Here is a 22,367-nt window from a genome sequence, read left to right on the forward strand (position 1 = left end):
ATGCGTTCATGTGCTAAATGAGCATATATGTGATGATTAGAAGCAGATGTGTGGGTAAATCCATGCGTTTTCCTGTATGGTTTAGAGCCGGCTGCAGGGATTCATGGGTAATGTAGTTTACTAAAGAAACGATTCTTCTACTATAGGAGTCACTCACACACACACACACACACACACACACACTATAGGAGTCACTCACACACACACACACACACACTGTGACAACACAAGTTAATTGCATCATACTGTATTTTGTACTGTAACACAAAGGCACAAGCAACAAAGATGGGACTGTTTTAGTTTTTCACACTAGTGTGTAATATATGACAGAGTTTACAGTAACCATGCGAATAATTTGAAAAAGAATTATACATTTTTTATGCAATGGATTGTATTGGTTTATGTCACTAGATGGCAGCACTGTTGTAAAAACTTATATCTCTAAACAAGTTTAATGCAAGCATTGCCTTTCACATTATTTATTTTCTCTGATAGGCAATATCCATGATCTCACTTTGAGTTATTTTAGCTTTGGTCTTTATTTGTATTGACAAAGCTATTAATAGAAAGACAAACATATTAAGAAGGACGACTGTATCCTTTCAGATGGCTACACTGTTGTCCACATTTTTGGGGTTCAGATAGATGTAGGGAAGCTCCAACATCTTGTTCCGCTCCTCGATGAGATCCGACAGCTCCCTCAGATCCTTCTGAAACTCTTCGATGAGCTTGCAGGGGATGTCTTCATCATGCAGATTTTCTGGGAAATATCCCAGAGGGAACTACGGACAGGGTAATAAGATTGTAATCATAAATCATAAATAACATGTTGATAGTAAACATGTTTATGACAGCACACTAATATTCTTAAAGTGCCACTGCAACACTATGCTTACAGTGTGTTGAATGTCCTTTATAATGTAAGCGTCAGGTAAAGCACACCAGAGGAACGGAAGCCGTGTAATTGAGCCATTGTCATCTACAGTAACATGATGGCATACTGAACATGTGCCCTGATGATGTACAAACTCACATGGTCTGCAGAATCCTTGCTCAGCAGTCTCAGGACAGCCATCCCGTTCACCGTGGTGCCCACATCAGGCAGGGTCTCCAGGATCGAGTCCTCAGTGGTCTGACCTTTCACCTTGGGAGGGGGATTTCTGAGGGCAGTGGGGTAGTTCGGCATCCAGCCGCCAAACTCAAACTGTGGGGAAAGAATCGGTGGAAAATGTGACATAAGCCAAATATTCACAAAGAATTATACGAGCACATAATTAACATCCCTTAAGGCATGAAAAGTGGATATGGACAGGTTTTTCTTGGCATTGTGGATTATTTGCTCTAGGAGGTTAAAGCATCTTCGTGAAAGGTTGTTGATATTCAAGCTCAATAGAGTCACGGTTCATGGGTTCACTGACGCATTCTTGCTCTGTCTACGTGTGTGTGTGTGTGTGTGTGTGTTTGTGTTGTGCTGCTGTCAGTGTCATAGACATCATATAGGTAGACGCCCTATCGAACGCTACTGCCTATTGGCACGGACGAGCCGTGGAGCCGCCATCTTGCACCATCTAACCCTAACTTGTTTGACAGGTGCAGTGAGCTGTCAGCGCTTTTAATTAATCATATCTCACTGAATACTTAACTGATTTTGACGCGGGTTTTTTTGCTGCACAGGTCATTCATGTAGCTATGATACAGGACACATTGTTCAGTGTATTTTAATATTCATAGTAGGCTTAACAGTTATATAATATTCTGATATAAGATATAAAATGACCAGACGTCCAAAATCAAATATGTGATGTAGGATATAAGGTAATTTATAAATCACACACTATAAATATGATAAAGAAGCAGAAACAGATAGTTGCAGTAAATATCTCAGTAATACTAGCAGAAGTGGGAGGGGTAACTCGATTTGCGCTTTGCCGTCATGTGTGAATACATTGCTTCCTGATATCACGTGCACAAACACAAATAACAGTTATGTCCGGTCGAACAATGTATGTATTAAATTCAGATTGGATTGTGTTGGTAATAGGCATTAACGTTACCTAACGCTAAAAGTAAGTTTCGTGCTTTGAGCGCATTCTAACAAGTGCTTTCGAACTTCTTTCTGATCTGAATAGTAAGTTATGTGGAAAACACTTGCGAGGTTCGACGGTTAAGCAGAGCGGTTAAGATAAAGGGGCTTGAATAATTAATAATCAATATAACCTGACGAAAAGATATTAATTACATGTTATCCACATTATATTTCATCTGCAACAGCATTGTGTACTTTTATAATGATGCGTTGGTCATTAATTTTTAAATGCATCATTATGCAAAGATGAGGAGAATTCTCTGCATGAAAGACCCATGACTGGCAGATCAACGTGCGACTACATTTCTCTCCGAAATGGTAGGAAAATAAATTTAATTGAATGTGGAGGATTTTAACTGTGACAAGATGATTGACAGGGTAGTTTAAACAGTTATAGGTTGCGTAAATAAGCGACGGAAACGTCAATTAAAGATGCAGTTATGACGAGGTAGTATGTCCCAAAGCTTGCATACTCTTCTGCTACACACTCAAAAGTATGTACTTTTTCTTTACAAAAACAGTAAATGCTTTTAGGACGTAGTATAAGTAGGCGAACTGGGACACAGCTTAGGAGTACGACCGGTCTAAGATGGCGGCCGCAAATCTCATCGCCCAGCGGCCAATAGGGCGTCTACCTATATGATGTCTATGGTCAGTGTCAGTTAGTCATTAGCGTTGCTATGGTGACTAATGACGCTGATCAGCTCACAGGTGCGTCTTGTTAATCAGTCCTATATGTAGTCCTGCGTTTGCTGTGTTTCCTTGTCAGGTTGTTCTGTTGTTCACTTCTGTGGTCTCGTGTCTCCAGCAGTTCTCCCTTTGTCTATTCGAGTGTGGATTCTCAGCCAGCCGTGTTTCTCTGGATAGCTGTCTGCTGGAGTCTGGTCGCCACCCAAAGCCGGTTGCTGAAATCCTCTGACCATCCTGCCTTGTTTGTGTGTGGACTAAGTAAACAATTAAATCTCGCTTTTGGATCCAGTGTTTATTACGTGACAAATAGCCAATCAACTGAAACCCCTCCCCTTCATGCTCCTGAAGCTTGATTGGCTGACGTTGTTTATGGCTCAGTCCAAACCACTATGTTTGTTTCACAGAGTCAGGACAACAGAGGGGCTTTTTAGCTCGGACACTGAACGGACAGCTAGAGGAATGTATGGAGCAATACGCCGGATTTGAGGAAGTGTATGGGATCAAGGTCACAGATTGCAGATTTAATGGCTCTGAGTGACTGGAAGAGAATCGACTTGAACTAACTGACCTGTCCATTGTTTACAGAGGCATGTTGGGCTGATACAGTGAAGATCACCATGGTGACAAACTTGACGAGCTCTGTCACAGTCTGAAGAGATGATGGTATTCCTGGGAAGAAGAATGAAAGGCTGTTTCTGTGAGGAACTCCGTTTAGGATGTTTATATGTGCACAAGCGCACACACACACACACATTCACAAACACACACACACACGAACAAATGGAATGGAGAGTAGAGCCATAAACTATAAACTTCTTTTGTCTGTTGACCTGGTTCAGTTCTTTTCCATGATACGGTGAATGACAGTGTCTATGCTGTGCAAATACTGAGCTGAACACAAAAACAGAAAAGAAAACTTTGTTGGATTAAATGTCCTGATATGGCAACAGCTCCTTTGGAAATGCATACTCATTGGTCTATCCCATTTCATTCCCTTTAATTGCTGCCTATTCTAGCTTATGCTACTCTAAACAATGTCTGAAACCTGTATTGTGAGCACGTCTTGTGTCTATTTGCCTCTTCACGATTAATCACTTGTTGTATTCCTCACTTGAGTCACTTTGGATAAATGTTAACAGACCTGAGCCATCTCTTCCCAGGAAGCCATTGGTGAATATCTCACTGATCCATTGCTGGAGCTCTGTGTCCTTCTGCACGTGTGCATCACTTTGATAGTAGTGTGACAGGAGAGCCGCAACAAACCTGTAAGCAACCACACTGTCAGATGTTTTCGAGGTTTGGTAGATTTGCTTTGCAGTCATTTCTTAAGCTGGAATTTATTCAAAGCGATCTGCAGCACAGTACATGTACAGCATGTGCTTACTGACTATAAAACCCATGAACCTGTATAACAGACACTGTATTTGTTGAAATATGAATCAGTGCACCAGGATGTATTAGTTCAGCCCTAAAAATCTGGATGTATTATGTAACACACACATAGTTAGAGAGTATAAAGCATAATGCCTATAAAAAAAAACACTAGACTAAACTCCAATGGTAGTCATACTTGTTGATGATATTCCACAGTTTCATCCCATCATCTCTGTAGTAGAAGTGGGGAACACTCTCCAGGCCTCTCTCAGAGATGTTATCAGGAAGACAGAGGGCGCTGTAGGTCAGCGAGGCAGTAGCACGCTTCAGCAGCTTTACCAATGACTCTCCACCTACTCCTGCGTGCTGCGAGAAGAATCATTAACGGAGAGACACGAGACATAACGTTAGGTTAAAGGCTGTAAACCAAGTACTGGAAACACAAATTTCCACCAAAGTTAAAAAAAAAAAAAACAATAATAAATTTAGGTAAAGAGTAGATTGCAGTAGATTGAACATTAAATATTTATGCATTTTTATCAATCTTACAAGATATGTCTGCAGGTAGCTAGGATCATGAGGAGAAATTTGCTGAATTCAACAAAAAAGTGTATTGAATTATAATTGAAGATTGAACATTTAGTGGCTATTAACCAATGTAATATGCATACCAGGGTAAGGGCCCCATCCTTGGATATCAGGCCATTCCGGGCCATGATGTTGATCTGGAGCGTGTATCGGATATGGGGAAAGAGGAGCTACAAGTGGAAAAGTATGTAAGAGATTTGCATTCATCGGCTTCACATCCTTTGAAGATAAAAATATATGAATGAATAAGGAATTTTAATTTCGTGTGTGTGTGTGTGTGTGTGTGTGTGTGTCTGTACCCGCAAGCCTTCTTTTGTAGGTGACTTAAAAAAAGTTACAGGAAGATGAATGGGTTTGAGTGAGACATTCGTGAGCCCTCATGTACCCAATCAGGGCACTACGGTAACATTTTCTTTTGGAGCACTTTCTGATCAAAACCAGACATTAACTTTCCCATTACAGGGCAACATTTGCCCCTTTAAATTAATTCCCTGGGGCATTTGTACCATTATAAGAGCAATTTTTCTAATCTTATTAAAGGGGGGGTATAATGCTATTTCATGCATTCTGCCTTATTTACACTGTTAGAGTTGGATTCTCATGCTAAAGGCCAAAGTTTCAAAACAAGAGTTGGACGTATGACGGAGTATTTCTGTTCCAAAAATTCTCTTCCAAATCGTCACAGATTTCGGATAATGTTTTTTGAGCATCAGCCTAAGTGACGTCATTCCTTGTACGGGCACTTCTCCCGGAAGGGCTCGCGCACGCGTCGACCAGAGCGAGAGAGCAATAGCATGCCTATCAATGTGCGGTCAGGTTTTCAGAAGTCGTCGGCAGCGTTGCACACGTCACAGGACTGCACGAAATCAACAATGTCACCAAAGAAGTGTGTTTTTGGTTGTGAGGGAAAACTAACCTTGTTTCCCAAAGAATCCAGCATTAAAGTGGAGCTCAGAATTTTGTTCTCACGCAATACATTGATGAACTCTCGACATTTGTTATTAAAATAACCATAGAAACTGATCGTTACAATCACTTTTTTATTGGTTAAAATGAATGGAGAATATCTCGTGTTTTTCCGTGGCTGCTCGAGCTCTCAGGATCGGCGCTTATGGTTTCATGAACAAGGCCCAGTTCAGCGCTGGATTTACAGATCGTTTGAAACTGAAGGATGGAGCGGTAATGATCCCGGTCAGGAGTCGGAACAGCAGGAGTAAAACTGCATCAAATGTCTGTTTTGTTGGCAATAGGTGCCTGAGTGCGTATAATGTAAACAACATGAACGTAGTGAATTAATAAATTCATTATTCATCATTCATACAATATATTCATTATAGTGATTCAAAAGTTATCCATGAATAATGTGTGTGTTTAAATACAGTTGTTTAGCTGACCATTGATAGCGTGCAGACGATCTCTACACAAAAGCTGCGTGTGTTCGTGACTCTTTAGCTCTGCTCACATGGCACGGCTTCCAGGAGCTCGGCTGTTTTCGGAAATACTCGGCACAGCGTATGGATCTTTTATAAATATGATTAAACTAAAGACTTTTTGGAGATATGAAGGATGCACTACTACTCTATAGGAACTCAGATGGGCAGAAACTGTGTGTGATACCCCCCCCCCCCCTTTAAATGTATACATCATATTTAATCAATTTCTTCAAGTTTTAAAATGTTAAACAATAAATTCAATTACAACAATAAGACCCAATCAGACTGTCAAAAGAAATCATCTAATAATCCGTCTTTGCACTGCAGAAGTGGTACTTAGACATTTGCATAGACTGCTAATGCTGCTCATTGGTAAATAATGTTGTATGAATGTTTTTAAGTATATTTTTTGAATTTAGAAATATGTAAAAAAAATAAATAAATAAATAAATCTTTAAAAGTTTAATATTTTAAGTAAAAAAAAATCTATGTAAAGTGTAAATATGAAATTAAATGTAAATATGAAAAAAAAAAACAGCAAGTGCAAGTGCGAGTCAGAAATCGCCGTCGCTTGGAGATGCGCAACAGTTCTGGTGTGGCTTTGTCTGAACCAACAGTATCATGGCTAATGTTAAATCACTTAATATCAGCTTGTGTATTGGACTTCAGTCAGATCAGTAAGTATCACATTTGCAATCATGCCATCTCTCAGAGAAACAGGAGTATACTCATGTGATAGTACTTAACTTACAGATATATATGAGATCAACTGTGTTCAACAGCAACACTGGTTATATCACTTGCCCACCATGACCGCGACACCGCCCCCACCGTCGTTTTGATTTTGTTATGGTAATAATAATCATTTCGTTTAGTTAGAAAATAGATGCTACAGTTAAAACTGAATGTGTCTGCTCAATTCAGAGCAGCAAGAGGCAGATTTCGCCTACAGTACAGTTGCACGCAGTTGCTTTCGGGAGCAAATGCGAGTGAAATGGGAGAGCCGTGTAGAGCCCTGCTAATGCTCTGTGTGGTCAGTGTCCTCAGGCTATAGATGAGTCAGTCACACTCTCCAAAAGGCAAATCGTGAAGGGGAGGCTTTTTCACAAAGCAACATCTCTGAGACCACAGACTACAACTGCAAAAACTCCCCTACCGTCAAATAGTAGAAAACATACATTATTTAACTCGCTATCATTCTCTCTCTGTGGATGTGGCATGTCTGGAACATGCCCCTGTTTTCCTCAGAGCCCTCACCGTTAACACGTCAAACCAACTCATGTGTGACAGATTCAATACCTTGTAGAGAGGGTGTGGAGAGGGAAGATTGCGCAACGTCGCCATGGTGAACACTTCTGCCAGCAGGTGAGTTCTCAGTAGGTGAAAGTCGACCTCATGAACACCAAACTCTGCATTTCGGACGAAGATCTTGGCCAGTTTCCAGTCAGCCTTTGAATCCGTTGGGAGGAAGATGGGATTCTCTTTGCCGGGCTCTTGCTTTAACTGTGCAGATTAAATTTGAACATGCGTGAAAATTGTACAAATGGTTCCTGAGGGAATCTAGGTTATGATTTTTCCCTTTTTCAAGAAAATGATAAAGGATTTCCATGGCATCTGTCATAATTACTCTATGAAGAAATTGGCAAAAAAAAAAAAGGCCAATTAAAAAAAAGGTTTATTTAATGTTTAATTATTCAGACAATTCTGCCTACTCATCATTTGTACATTACATTTCACCTTTTCTTTGTTTCTTTTTAATAATTAGATTGTTTACCTCATCTTTAAAGATTTATTCATCTGTATTTATGACATTTGGTGCCCAGGTATCCCCAGGTCCTCTGCACTTCGACGTCACCCTGTATGGGATATCCCTTTTTGAACATTTCCCATCTGAACAAATTCTAATCCCACTACAGCCGCGTCAGTTTTAAAGCTGGTACACGCCAATGGTTCTGCCTCTTTCACTTTTTCAATTTGTCCTAGACAGCTGAGGCTGTTGGAAATCCTCTTCATTGCACTTAAGCATTCCCGGGTTAGAATGTTTGAAGACTTTTAAGTGTTATCATCTCCAGCAGACTTCTGTCCCTAGTCGAGCCGTCTTCAAGCATGGATTTGAAGAACTTCAAGAGGTGTCCGCCGCCATGCGGACGGCTCATTCACCGCGCCGACCCTCATCTCCTGTGTGTGTTCTGTCTGGGCACGGAGCAGAGCATGTGAGCGAAGCGGAGCGGTGTGACGATATTCTGTTCTATGCCAGCGCGCTCCACTCACGGCCCAAGCGAGCGCTCCTCTCGTGTACCGCACACGCTCACCGGGAAAACGATGTTCGCTAAAATCCCGCTCCAACATTACATTTCTACAGTATGTACTGTACTATATGTGTTGTAGCCTTTGTTGATGTTTTAAGGCATGTGGGCATTTACCATTTTTTATAGATGGCCTCAGCACATTACAGTAGCCTTCTGCGTGTGGGTGTGATCACATTAACATTATTAGCTGCAGCCAGGAAAAACTGGCTCTTTAATCTCTTTAGTTTCAAACAGATTACATTGCAGGGGAATATTTGTTTTAAATGTGAATTGTTTTATTTAAAAGTAAACATTTTTTATATAAACAGTTTTCTTTAGACATATGTTTTATTTTTTTGTGATAACTATTCACTGAGTTTCAATTCATTTTAAGAAGTGTTTCAGAATGATTATCACAGAGAAAGACGGCTGAAAGCGCACCCTGTTTATTTTCTTTACTTTACAAAAGCGTCCATTTAAGAATGTCATATACAGTGGGTACGGAAAGTATTCAGACCCCCTTAAATTTTTCACTCTTTGTTATATTGCAGCCATTTGCTAAAATCATTTGTTAATTTTTTTCCTCAATGTACACACAGCACCCCATATTGACAGAAAAACACAGAATTGTTGACATTTTTGCAGGTTTATTAAAAAAGAAAAACTGAAATATCACATGGTCCTAAGTATTCAGACCCTTTGCTGTGACACTCATGTATTTAACTCAGGTGATGTCCATTTCTTCTGATCATCCTTGAGATGGTTCTACACCTTCATTTGAGTCCAGTTGTGTTTGATTATACTGATTGGACTTGAATAGGAAAGCCACACACCTGTCTATATAAGACCTTACAGCTCACAGTGCATGTCAGAGCAAATGAGAATCATGAGTTCAAAGGAACTGCCTGAAGAGCTCAGAGACAGAATTGTGGCAAGGCACAGATCTGGCCAAGGTTACAAAAACATTTCTGCTGCTCTTAAGGTTCCTAAGAGCACAGTGGCCTCCATAATCCTTAAATGGAAGACGTTTGGGACGACCAGAACCCTTCCTAGAGCTGGCCGTCCGGCCAAACTGAGCTATCGGGGGAGAAGAGCCTTGGTGAGAGAGGTAAAGAAGAACCCAAAGATCACTGTGGCTGAGCTCCAGAGATGCAGTCGGGAGATGGGAGAAAGTTGTAGAAAGTCAACCATCACTGCAGCCCTCCACCAGTCAGGGCTTTATGGCAGAGTGGCCCGACGGAAGCCTCTCCTCAGTGCAAGACACATGAAAGCCCGCATGGAGTTTGCCAAGATGGTGAGAAATAGGATTCTCTGGTCTGATGAGACCAAGATAGAACTTTTTGGCCTTAATTCTAATCGGTATGTGTGGAGAAAACCAGGCACTGCTCATCACCTGTCCAATGCAGTCCCAACAGTGAAGCATGGTGGTGGCAGCATCATGCTGTGGGGGTGTTTTTCAGCTGCAGGGACAGGACGACTGGTTGCAATCGAGGGAAAGATGAATGCGGCCAAGTACAGGGATATCCTGGACGAAAACCTTCTCCAGAGTGCTCAGGACCTCAGACTGGGCCGAAGGTTTACCTTCCAACAAGACAATGACCCTAAGCACACAGCTAAAATAACGAAGGAGTGGCTTCACAACAACTCTGTGACTGTTCTTGAATGGCCCAGCCAGAGCCCTGACTTAAACCCAATTGAGCATCTCTGGAGAGACCTAAAAATGGCTGTCCACCAACAATTACCATCCAACCTGACAGAACTGGAGAGGATCTGCAAGGAGGAATGGCAGAGGATCCCCAAATCCAGGTGTGAAAAACTTGTTGCATCTTTCCCAAAAAGACTCATGGCTGTATTAGATCAAAGGGTGCTTCTACTAAATACTGAGCAAAGGGTCTGAATACTTAGGACCATGTGATATTTCAGTTTTTCTTTTTTAATAAATCTGCAAAAATGTCAACAATTCTGTGTTTTTCTGTCAATATGGGGTGCTGTGTGTACATTAATGAGGGAAAAAAATGAACTTAAATGATTTTAGCAAATGGCTGCAATATAACAAAGAGTGAAAAATTTAAGGGGGTCTGAATACTTTCCGTACCCACTGTAGGTTGGGGTGGAGTTACTCCAGGTTCGCATTCGCTGGCTACGTGATTTCTCAAAGGTGGTTGTCGATCACAGCCTCCTCCCTCTGTTACGGTCCCTCTGTGGGACCTTACTCTGGTGCTCAGAGCAATGACCGCAGCTATGGCACTGCTGCCTGACACACCTCCAGGCTGCCCAGGACCTGGCCGTGTCTCCACCTGTAATGCTATTGGGAAAGCAGCTGCCTTCCTGGCTCTTCCAGGCGCAGATTAAGGGGGCAAGGGAATGTGTCATATGTGGTTCTGATTAGGAAGCTTAGCCTTGCTTGTGGCATCTTCCACAGATCCGCCTTACTGATGGTACGGCCGATGACACCTTCCCAAGTTGTTCATCCCCCTTGGTGTCTCTGAGACACAGCCTTGATGCTGTAGTGCTCGTTCTCCATCCTCACCACCTCTGACACCAACTGCTCCCTCCTCTCTTTCTGGCTTGGCTTTGACCAGAATAGCGATTCTTGAAGCAGCTGGCATATATCGGGATTGTGCTTGTACTGTCATTCACTGAGGCGCTGTGCTAGAAATCTCCCATACAGGTTGACGTCAAAGTGTTTTGAACGAGAATCATCATGCTGCTACTACACAGCAAAGTTAAAATTGGCTTCAGATGGGACATGATCAAGGAGCAATATCTCATACAGGGGGACATCACTTGTTCTCACTCAGAGAACCAAGGTTATATGCATAACCCATGTATTTCTGCACTTCAAATGCAAGATACTCACCTGAATGGCGATAGGCAGCATAATGCCATGAGGGTTACAGTACAGCAGGACCAGGGGAGCTGTGAGATACTGCTGCCTGCCACCCACTACATTTCCCACCAGCTCGTCCAACATCTTATAGTCAGACAGGAAGATGTTCCCTTTCTGGGTGTGGTGGTAGATCACACCAAATAATGAAGAAACACAGAAAATTAGATAAAACCAATGCAAACCAGACCCAGTAATTCCAAATCATGGCAGTAGCAAGTAGTGTACCTTCATCTCCTGCTCCAAGCTGCTCCCTCTTAGGGAGTCTTTGACCATGTCGTCTGTGACGGGGAAATTCTCGGGCAGCTTTGAGCAGCGCTGGATCATCATTGGATTGAGGCCATTCAGAAACTGGTAGCCAAAGAACTCGTCCTCATCCCAGTGCTCCTGAACATATTCTGCAAAGCATGCTATGTCAGAACATATGCTACTGTACAGACAGTATTTTATTTGCAATACAGTCATTTTGAACAGTTAATTTGTTTAAGATGAGTACCAATGGTTTTCCCTCTTTCACAAATAATTACTTCCAGTTGGCTGAGGCTTTCCCACGATTTTCTGCTGTCAGCTAATCCAGTTAGCTTCAGAGCAGCTAACCTACACACACAAAATACACAGATACAAACATTATTACTGGAACTGACCTTGATATACCACCTATGATCCATCCTAATTAGTTGTGAGCATCTTTGTAGTTACTATTAGATATTATATTATTATTGTCTTCAATAAGACAAAGCTATTTTGCTAATGCCATCCACTTACATGCAAAATACACTGAATATACATAGATCATGTTTTTATATCACCACAGTTAATTTTAAAATAAAGTATACATAAAATTAAATCTAGCTGTAAATATTCAGCATTTCCACCATTGCAATCTATAACTAAAACACACCATATTTAGGCTAACCTACAAACAAAAAACATTGATGCAGTCCATTGTCCGAACAATAATGGTGAAACGGTTAAGCTTGCTGTCATGGGCCCACTACTTATGAACTCTTTAAATGCATCTCTGGAGTTACCATTACATTGGGTTGCCTGCTTTTAGCTGAGTATACATGGTGAATCCTTAAACATTTATCACAGTTCATTTTGAATAAAGCATACTCCAAAGTAATAGACCGACATTGCCTCTACGTCACCAATATAACTTATGTCTCCTGTGGTGCTTGAGTCCGTGTAACCCAGATGCAACAGAAATTTGTAAATCGTAGGTGGGAAAAGGTAAACAGTTAATCTAATGAAAAACAGATGCCACGCAGTATGTGTAACTACACTAACACTCAGACACAGTTGTAACAGTAATATTGTCACAGAGTCAGTTCCCGCCACCTTTACTCAACATACATTGTCACCGGATCTTCACTCTCCGCCCACTCGTTCACAATTACCAGAGTACTGATCAGCGGTACCTGTACCTCATCACACCCTCATCACTCCTTATAAGAACACTCACTTCCCTCACCTCTGTGTCTGGTCTTGTTTATACATACCTGGACTCCTTACCTCATCTGATGTATCCTTGTTTCCACTCCTTCATCAAGTCTTGTCTTCCCATGTTGAATCTCCAGTAAAAGAGAAAGGACTCTGATTGTTTAGCTAAGTGACTATACTTTATGTGCTCATACTTACAAACTACTCACCTGTGTTGTTCCTGTGTTCGTGCCTCTGTCTCTGAATAAACTACGTGTTGAATACTTACCCTCTTGTTCCCATCTGTTGTCTGACAGAAGACCAGACCTCGTGCAGAGCTCCATGAACACAGGTGAGAATCGCACCCCGGATATGTTTACCTCTCTGGTGAACGAGGTGCGATCCTCCCTCACAACACCGTCCACGAGCACATCACCAGCAGTCACTCCCAACCTCGTGCACGCTATCCACCAAGCACTCCTTCACCCAGCACCCGCTGCAACATCTTCTTCAGCTGCCTCTGCCGGTCCCGACCAGCGACATTTTCCAGCAGGGTGGAGCACTGCAGCGGGTTCCTACTACAATGCTTGTTGTATCTGGAAGCACAGTCCCATCTCTTCACAACGGAACGTGCCAGGGTGGCGTTTATTATCTCTCTGTGAGTATGTGTGCACTCCGCTTCCTCACATTGGCGGCTGCCAGCGGTTGGAATGAAACTTACCGCTGATAATTATGATAATTACCGCTTTTCGCCAAGGACTCACTTAGAAAGTAAAGGAGTTAATGGTCGTGTACGATGACACTATGGGTCTCGAATGTCTGATTCAAAAGTCCATACGTGTGGCTCAACGTATATCAGCATGTTCTGTATCTCCACCTGCTGTCAGTTCTCTGTCTGCCTCACCATCTGTCGCCACTCCAGCACCTGAACAAATGCAGGTAGATTCCTTCTGCCTCACCCGAGCGGAGCGTCAATGAAGGTTTTTCCAGTGCCTGTGTCTCTACTGTGGGGGAGAAGGACACGTCATCGCCATGTGTCCCATTCGACCTCCACGCCCAGCGGTGAGTACTATCAAAGTTCCAGCTCGAATTTCACCTCTTACAAGAACTAAAGTCCATCTGTTAAACTCTCACGTCTGTGTTTCAGCGCAAGCCCTCCTAGATTCTAGATCAGCAGAAAACTTCATCAGCACCCAAGTTCTTCAGAAACTCAACATACACCGTAAACGATGTCAACAAGATCTTCGAATACAAACCATTCAAGGAAAACCACTGGGCCGTGGTTGCATCACACACTTCTCCTCCACCCTGACGCTCCGCATCGGCTGCCTGCATTCGGAGGAAATCATGTTCATGATGCTGGAGGGATCCACTGCTGACATCATCCTGGGACGCCCCTGGTTAACACAACATCTTCCTCAAGTCCAATGGAACACCAGGGAAATCCTGAAATGGGGTGACACATGTTTCCATTCCTGCCTGTCTACGATCAAGAAACCACAGTCCTTCAATTACAAGTATGTTCCTCTTCTGTCAACTTCCATTGAAAGTCCAGAGACTGATCTTAAGGTTGAAATCCCTCCAGAATACCAGGCGTTCCAGGATGTTTTCAGCAAGCGATTGGCTACCCAGCTTCCACCTCATCGGCCATGGGACTGTGCCATCGACATTCTACCTGGGGCTACTTTACCTAAGGGCAGAGTTTACGCATTGTCCATCCCGGAGCAAAAGGCCATGGAGGAGTACATCAAAGAAGGCCTTAACCAGCGATTTCTCTTCTGACACAGGTCCACCATGACCATCCTGACCGTCCTGCTCCTCGGGGTCAAGGTAGACCCCGTCGTCGTCATCCCATCCAGTTGTCAGGAGCCGCCCATGGAGGAGGGGGTACTGTCACAGAGTCAGTTCCTGCCACCTTAACTCAATGCACATCCACACCGGATCTCCACGCTCCGCCCACTCGTTCACAATCACCAGAGTACTGATCAGCAGCAACTGCACCTCATCACACCAGCACTATAAGAACACTCACTTCCCTCACCTCTGTGTCTGGTCTTGTTTATACATAACTGGACTCCTAACCTCATCCGATGTATCCTTGTTTCCACTCCTTCGTCAAGTCTTGTCTTCCCACGTTGAATCTTTAGCAAAAGAGAAAGGACTCTGTGATTGTTCAGCTAAGTGACTATACTCTACGTGCTCATACTTACGAACTACTCACCTGTGTTGTTCCTGTGTTCGTGCCTCTGTCTCTGAATAAACTACGTGTTGAATACTTACCCTCTTGTTCCCATCTGTTGTCTGACACAGGGATGTGCACAGGAATTTTGAGGGGCAGTTGCTCTGACCTAAAAAAAAGGGCACTCCCCTGACAGATATATTTTAAGCACGAGAATCTGTCTTCTCCCTCATTACCGATAAATGTGTTCTGGAAGAGGCAGCCTAAATGGCAAAGATTAACCATGAATAGGCCTACATTCCACATTGCTTGTAACTGAAATTAGAGTCGACACCTTTTCAGCTGTTTACCTACATTTTTATGGTCGTGTTGTTCTAAAAACCCAATATTGGTTGCAGCAAATGCTGAACAGTGTGAGTAATGGCTCCCAAAATGGGTGAAATTCATCCCCTTTAAAGTGGAAGTAGAGAAATGTAGTAACATATAGACAGTGAATAACAACATTAGTAACCGTATGGCTTCTACAGTGTGTAACAAAGAGATGAACACTACAGGAGTGTTAAAAGACAAGGTCACTTACTGCTTTCCAGCACTGTAGTAAAAATCAGATTCCTTTGCGAAAGAGAATCGGACTTCAGCTGGGAGAGCGACGGAAGTCTCGTAATCGATAACTTGGGGCGTGCCCTCAGCATACACGCGCCACCTGAGAGTGGAATATTCAAACATATTTCAACAGAAGGAATTTAATTTTATAGAATTTATTTTGCACACATTTTCAAAACTTTGTCTCTTTTTTCAAAACTTTACACACAAATCCAAGAATTGCACACACAAAATGCCTCACATCTCTTGCAAAATGAAACACTGCATTCAAAATATCACAAACACATCTCAAAAGCAAACATTTGTCTTATTTTGCAAACAAACACATTTGCCATAATATTCTATTTTTGGATATATCGTATACACACAGTTATTCAAAGCCTAAAGCTCTTCTTTCATAAGCTGCTACGTACATTTCTGTACAAGATTGAAAGTAATTGGCAGAGAGATGTTGAAAAATTCATGGTAAGCACGAAAGCAGGATTGAAACTTTTTTTTTTACTGCGAGCATTTGTGGTTGTCAATACAGTATTGTACAGTACAAAAGAAAATAAATACATCAACCATGTGTAGTTAGACCCAAAAAAACTAGCAACCAAAAAAACTAGCATAATTTTGAAAAAGGTGAATATTCCAAAGGAATGGTGCGTATGTGTGTCCCCACAGGTAAAGTAAGTCCCCATGAGGAAACAAGCTTATACATAAATCATACAGAATTATGTTTTCTGAACATCTAAAATAGCAGAATGTTTTCTGTCATGGGTAGGTCTAGTGGTAAGGTTAGTGTAGGGGAAGAGAATATAAAATGTATACAGTATAAAAATGCCAGTGGAATGTCCCCATAAAACATGGAAACCCAGTCACAGGGTCAGTGTCTCCACATGTCTCATCCATTGCCTGGAGAAGTGTTATGTTGACATAGTGGCAACGATCATGCACTTTCCAGCACCATGTGGAGAAAAAAAAAATCCTCAATGGGGTTTAGAAATGATGAATATAGAAGCAAGTAGACAACAGAAAAGTTGTTCAAAACCTATAACTTGACCTTTGGCCTATTTATAGGATTATTCTAAAGCCATGATTGGTTGGTGTTTGCACATGTGAGGAGTTAGTGTGAGGCACTGATGAATTAGTGTGGCATTTTGATTGGTTGTGTTTGAAAAAGAAAATCAAGATACTTCCTGTTAAGTTTTTGTGTGTTACATAGAGAATTGTGTGTTGTGTTTTGCAAAAAGGGTTTTATGAAATTGAAAAATGAGTCAAAGGCCGAGAATTACTGTGTGGTTTTGCAGATTTGGTGTGTGGTTCTGTTGTTTGAGTGTCAGGTTTTAAAAATCGTGTGACATGTAATGAAAACTGTAATATGACACAAACACTTCGCTGTCACACCCGGCTTGTGTTGGTGTGCTGCCCACAAACCTAAATAACTTTTGTTGCTCTTCTAGCTGCCTCATCCGTTGTTTTTGGGCTATTAGGTTGGTGTCCTGGAACACAAGTGAAGCTGAAATGCAAATGCTAATGTTAATTCAAATTCTAAATTTGTTTGTTTGCAAATTTTGCATGTATGATTACTTGATCATAGGACAATTACTTGTCATCCATGTTATTTTTTTTCATCATTGACACTTTCATTTTATTACAAATGTGCTTTATTTTAAAAAGGCTAATGGTATCGTTAGTCACAGTGTTCTGACATACATAGTCTTTGTGAGAAAAAAAACATGAATGACTGCATACAGTACATCTCTCTATCATATAAAGAGACACATGTTTGCTTAAAGGAATTCATCTGAAATGTTCAAAAGTGTGTGTGTGTGTGTGTGTGTGTGTGCGTGTGTGTGTGTGCGTGTGTGTGTGTGCATGTGATTTATGAGGACACAAATTTGTATAATGACCTGAGTATTATACTGGTATTATGATGTAAACATGAAACATTTCACAAGTCCTCATATTTAAAATAGCTTTAAAAACACACTAAACATTGTTTTATTAAAAATGTAAAAATGCAGACAGTTTTCTGTGATGGGTAGTGTAGGAGGAGAGAAGTGTCCCTACTTTGAGAGCAAAACAAACCTTTGTGTGTGTTAGATTATTTTAATCTCTGTTTATTGTCCCGAGTCGTGCCTCATTCTCAGTTTGTCATTTTCACTCATTGAATGCATAGGCCTATGGGAAAAGAGTCATGGACATGAAGCCAATCCGTTCACAAAACCTTTTTTTATTTTTTATTTCATGCTCATGCTTTTATAAATGTTCAGAGGGTGGTGTAGCAACTGTCCAATGAGAATATACATGATATAGGAATGTGGTACATTTATAAAAACAAGTCTAAATATGTTCAACTTCTGGCTAAAGGCACCATTCTTCCCGGAAAGAGAGACTCTTTCTTGGCTGCTTTCCAAGAAACACTCACATATACATTACAGTCCAAAAGTTTGGAACCACTAAGATTTTTAATGTTTTTAAAAGAAGTTTCGTCTGCTCACCAAGGCTACATTTATTTAATTAAAAATACAGTAAAAAACAGTAATATTGTGAAATATTATTACAATTTAAAATAACTGTTTTCTATGTGAATATATAGTAAAGTGTAATTTATTCATGTGATCAAAGCTGAATTTTCAGCATCATTACTCCAGTCTTCAGTGTCACATGATCCTTCAGAAATCATTCTGATATGATGATTTGCTGCTCAAGAAACATTTAATGTGTACAATTGTACAAAATATTTGTGTACAATATTTTTTTTCAGGATTATTTGATGAATAGAAAGTTCAAAAGAACAGTGTTTATCTGAAATCTAATCTTTTGTAACATTATAAATGTCTTTACTGTCACTTTTGATTGATTTAATGCATCCTTGCTGAATAAAAGTATTCATTTCTTTAATTTCTTTTCAAAAAAATAAAAGTTCTTACTGACCCCAAACTTTTGAACGGTAGTGTATAATGCTACAGAAGCTTTGTATTTCAGATAAATGCTGTTCTTTTGAACTTTCTATTCATCAAGGAATCCTGAAAAAAAAAGTACACAACTGTTTTCAATATTGAAAATAATCATAAATGTTTATTGAGCAGCAAATCATCATATTAAAATGATTTCGGAAGGATCATGTGACACTGAAGACTGGAGTAATGATGCTGAAAATTCAGCTTTGATCACAGGAATAAATTACTTTGTCAAATATATTTAAATAGTACACAGTTATTTTAAATTGTAATAATATTTCACAATATTACTGTTTTTACTGTATTTTTAATTAAATAAGTGTAGCCTTGGTGAGCAGACCAAACTTCTTTTAAAAACATTAAAAATCTTAGTGGTTCCAAACTTTTGGACTGTACTGTATATATTGTACATTAAAAACAGATGTGTAATGAAACAATAATAACTCTTCTTCATTCTCACCGTTGCAGCCTTAAAGACCAGGAGAGAGAAAACAAGGAGGAACAGCGAAAGAAAAATCAGGCTGATAAGATTTATCTTACAATCCCCCATTTGATCATAAAATGATCAATTACAGGTTTTTTCAATTGCTAACAAACGTTTGTCCAATCTGTAGTCACATTTTCAAAACTCTAAACACATTTAGCAGAACATCCGTCTGTTGTGGCCTTAAATGCAGTCAATTAACACGTTTCTAAAATGCTGTGTGTGATAAAAAATTAATTGACTTTTTATCTCACAATTCTGACTTTTTTCTCTCAATTCATAGTTTATATCTCACAATTCAGAGAAAAAAAGGTCAGAATTGTGAGATGTAAACTCACAATTGCAAAATAAAAAATATTTTTGATAAAAAGTCACAATAACCTTTTATGTTTTTTTATTCTGTGGAGGAAAAAAAGCTTCCATAATACCCAAAGACCATGTATGTTGGATTTATTGTTGATCAGTGGCAGCAATTTCATGTTTACATTTCAGTAAAAGCTTTATACTACAACAATTTTACTACTACAATTCCACTACCTGTTCCATATTACAGAATATGTGGTCTGTGTAGGGCACTAGCTGCCAAGAGGACACCATCTATGGTCAACATAAACACCATCAACACCAGAAAGAGATTTCAACAGAGGGATCAACTGAAGTTCTGCATACGGGACACATCTGACCAGCAGCTGCCCTGAGCAATTCTGTGACTTTCTTCTTCTCTTTTTCTACTGTACATTCTATAATGTAATGACTCACTTCTGTTGCCAAGAATGAACACATTCATCAATCAACAAAAAATGTAGAATGGCTTACATGCATTATACTATTACTGCAGTAAAAGGAAACTGAATTTTAACAACAATGGATTTCATATTTTTCTGAAGCTAGAACTGAAACATGACAGTAATGCAGGTTTCATAATGTCATCAACTGTTAGTATTGTGTAACTGTTTGTTTTGACAGAACGACTCGATTTTGAATCAGGTTTGCTGTGTTTTGATAGAGTTAGAATGTGTTGAAAAAGGTTTTTAGCATTTTGAAATGTAGAGTTTGTATTTATTTAACAAAATATGGTTTTGGGCAAAAAATTAACTATTTGGCTAATTGTGTGATGTGGGTGTGTTGCTGTGTTAAGAGTTTAGAAAAAGTACTTTAAGTATTGCTGAATGCTTGTTAGCAATTGAAAAAAACTGTAATCACAGCCTGACTAAACAGATTGGCTTCATGTCCATGACTCTTTTCCCATATGGCCTATGCATTCAATAAGGGAAAAGGACAAACTGAGAATGAGGCACAACTCAGGACAAACTGTGTGTGTGTGTGTGTGTGTGTGTGTGTGTGTGTGTGTGTGTGTCCACGCAGTACATTTGCAAGATATCACCACTGAGCTTTCAACTACACTGGTAAACGAAAATTTTTCCCATGACCTTAATTGAAAGTGCCTACCTTTAGCTGGTCTTAAAACGAGCGTCTCGTCACAGTCAAGCCAGCTGTAGCACGGAAACAAAATCTCGTCACCTTCTGGCGTGTTGACCAAGATCTTATCGCAGAACCACTGGTTGTATAGAAGACCCATAAACGGCTTGGAGTAGAGCTTTACAGACATGAGCTCTCCCAGGGACGCCATACAGTTTATCTTAATTGTTCGCTCCTGCAGAGACATATTTATGAGGGCTTATTAGGGCCATTGTAGGTTATAATAATCATATGGGGTTGGGGGGAGGGGGTGTAAAAGGAAAATCAAAATTTCCATGAAAAAAGAACACAGATATTCTGATTATAAAGTCACAAATTTGCGAGGAAAAAACTCTGAAAAATAGTGTCAAGGAACCACATCACTTTATATTAGAATGATGTAGAGCTACCTCATCACGCCACACACACAACCGTAAACATGTTAGTGAGGAGGTGCAACTAGTGTGGAACCCTGAAACTTTCCTGGCCAGTAAAATCATCACATCGCTTCACTATGCATTCAACCTGAACCTGATCCACAGCCCGTGTCAAGAAGGCATCATCCAGAGAGCATCCAGGGTCAACGTTCACTCGATGGCTGAGGTCAGCTGTGAATGGAAGAAACAGTCTATAGCTCATGAATATGATTTGGATATTCATGAGAAGCGTGTTCAGTCGGAGTGCAGAGTGGAGCGATGTGGTTATTGTACTGCCCAGGCATGTTCCATACTAGTTGCACTTTCTCACAAATTCCCCAAATTTTACCCCTCCTCCTCCTCCTGCTCAATATTATTATTATTATTATTATTATTATTATTTTAATACGGAATCGTACATTTGGGAAGATAATTTTAAGGTACATATAAAATGCTTTTTTTTTAATCATTACTCCATACAACTTTTATACTCACTCTTTCAAATATCTTCCATTAAATGTAGCATTCTGATTGATAGTTTTTGAACCAAAACTCTTTTACTGTTGATTTAATGGGGTGCACTTACCGATCCAGGCAAAAACCCCTGAAGGCGATTCAGATTCTGTTCCTCACTCTCAGCCTCACTTCCATGCAGTTGGATGTAGATGAGGCTAGTGGTGCCCGCCAGGAACGTCTTTCCTGTGTGCGCCGTTACTGTGTAGATCACCATGGCTGTTCTGCAAAGTAATGGACAATGATTTTTAAGAAAAAAATATGAACACGATGAGACCACCAATGAATGTATAAGTGAAGGAGAGAGAGAGAGAAAGAGATTCTCACCTGTAATTGTCAGAGAAGTCACAATGTAACTGCTGTAAGAAATGTAAAATCTGCTACTAGATTGATTGTAAAGAGAGAGCATTTTATGTCATAGAAATTACTACAAAAATTAAATACACTTTAACTGAACACTCTGTAGCAAAGATCTTGGAGAAAAGTTTTATTACCAGGTTTTTGCCAAAACAAGGATCTTGCTCCTTTCAAAATTTCCTGGACAAGAAGAGGCCAAGAGTATAAGACTCCAAGCATTTTATATCTTTCTTGTAATGTATGCATTTTCATCACTGTAATGACACCCAGTCTAAAAATGAATACCAAATAAGGAAACATCTTCAAACTTAAGTTTATGATTGGTTGCAATGTTTCTTGACACTGACATTTAATTTTTGAATTTGACTCTGCTCATGACTTGCAAAATCATGATTATTGTAAGAATTGAGCAACCTGGTTTCCCATTGCCAGAGGCATTACGCAATCCCCAATCCTGAGGGGGGAGGCATTTTCATACATACCTCATCTCAAGATAATCTACCTCTTGCTCTATCAATCTCCTGACTGAGGACTGGGCTGGGGCTTTTTGACTTTTATTTAAAGAATGCTGAGATTTTCCTCTCTATCTTGACCTGGAGATAGCAAGAGGAATTTAGTGTTGCTAACTATAACCTGTGATA

General features: G+C 40.3%; 1 protein-coding gene across 1 annotated transcript; it reads right to left on the reverse strand.

The window, feature by feature from the left end:
- Positions 1-297: 297 nt before the first annotated feature.
- On the reverse strand, positions 298-21,906 carry LOC137031046 (hydroperoxide isomerase ALOXE3-like). The gene is made up of 16 exons (XM_067401624.1): positions 21,864-21,906; positions 21,697-21,752; positions 21,443-21,593; positions 20,432-20,636; positions 16,970-17,051; positions 15,528-15,650; positions 11,843-11,943; positions 11,575-11,744; positions 11,320-11,463; positions 7,471-7,674; positions 4,822-4,908; positions 4,347-4,516; positions 3,918-4,039; positions 3,345-3,445; positions 1,034-1,204; positions 298-782 (listed from the first exon to the last, which is right to left on the reverse strand). Exons 3-16 carry the CDS (start codon positions 21,584-21,586, stop codon positions 603-605), a joined length of 2,004 nt encoding a protein of 667 aa, XP_067257725.1. The 5' UTR covers positions 21,587-21,593; positions 21,697-21,752; positions 21,864-21,906; the 3' UTR covers positions 298-602.
- Between the last annotated feature and the right edge of the window lie 461 nt (positions 21,907-22,367).

Source organism: Chanodichthys erythropterus, chromosome 11 (assembly GCF_024489055.1).
Source record: "Chanodichthys erythropterus isolate Z2021 chromosome 11, ASM2448905v1, whole genome shotgun sequence".
In the NCBI taxonomy this organism is placed as follows: Eukaryota; Metazoa; Chordata; class Actinopteri; order Cypriniformes; family Xenocyprididae; genus Chanodichthys; species Chanodichthys erythropterus.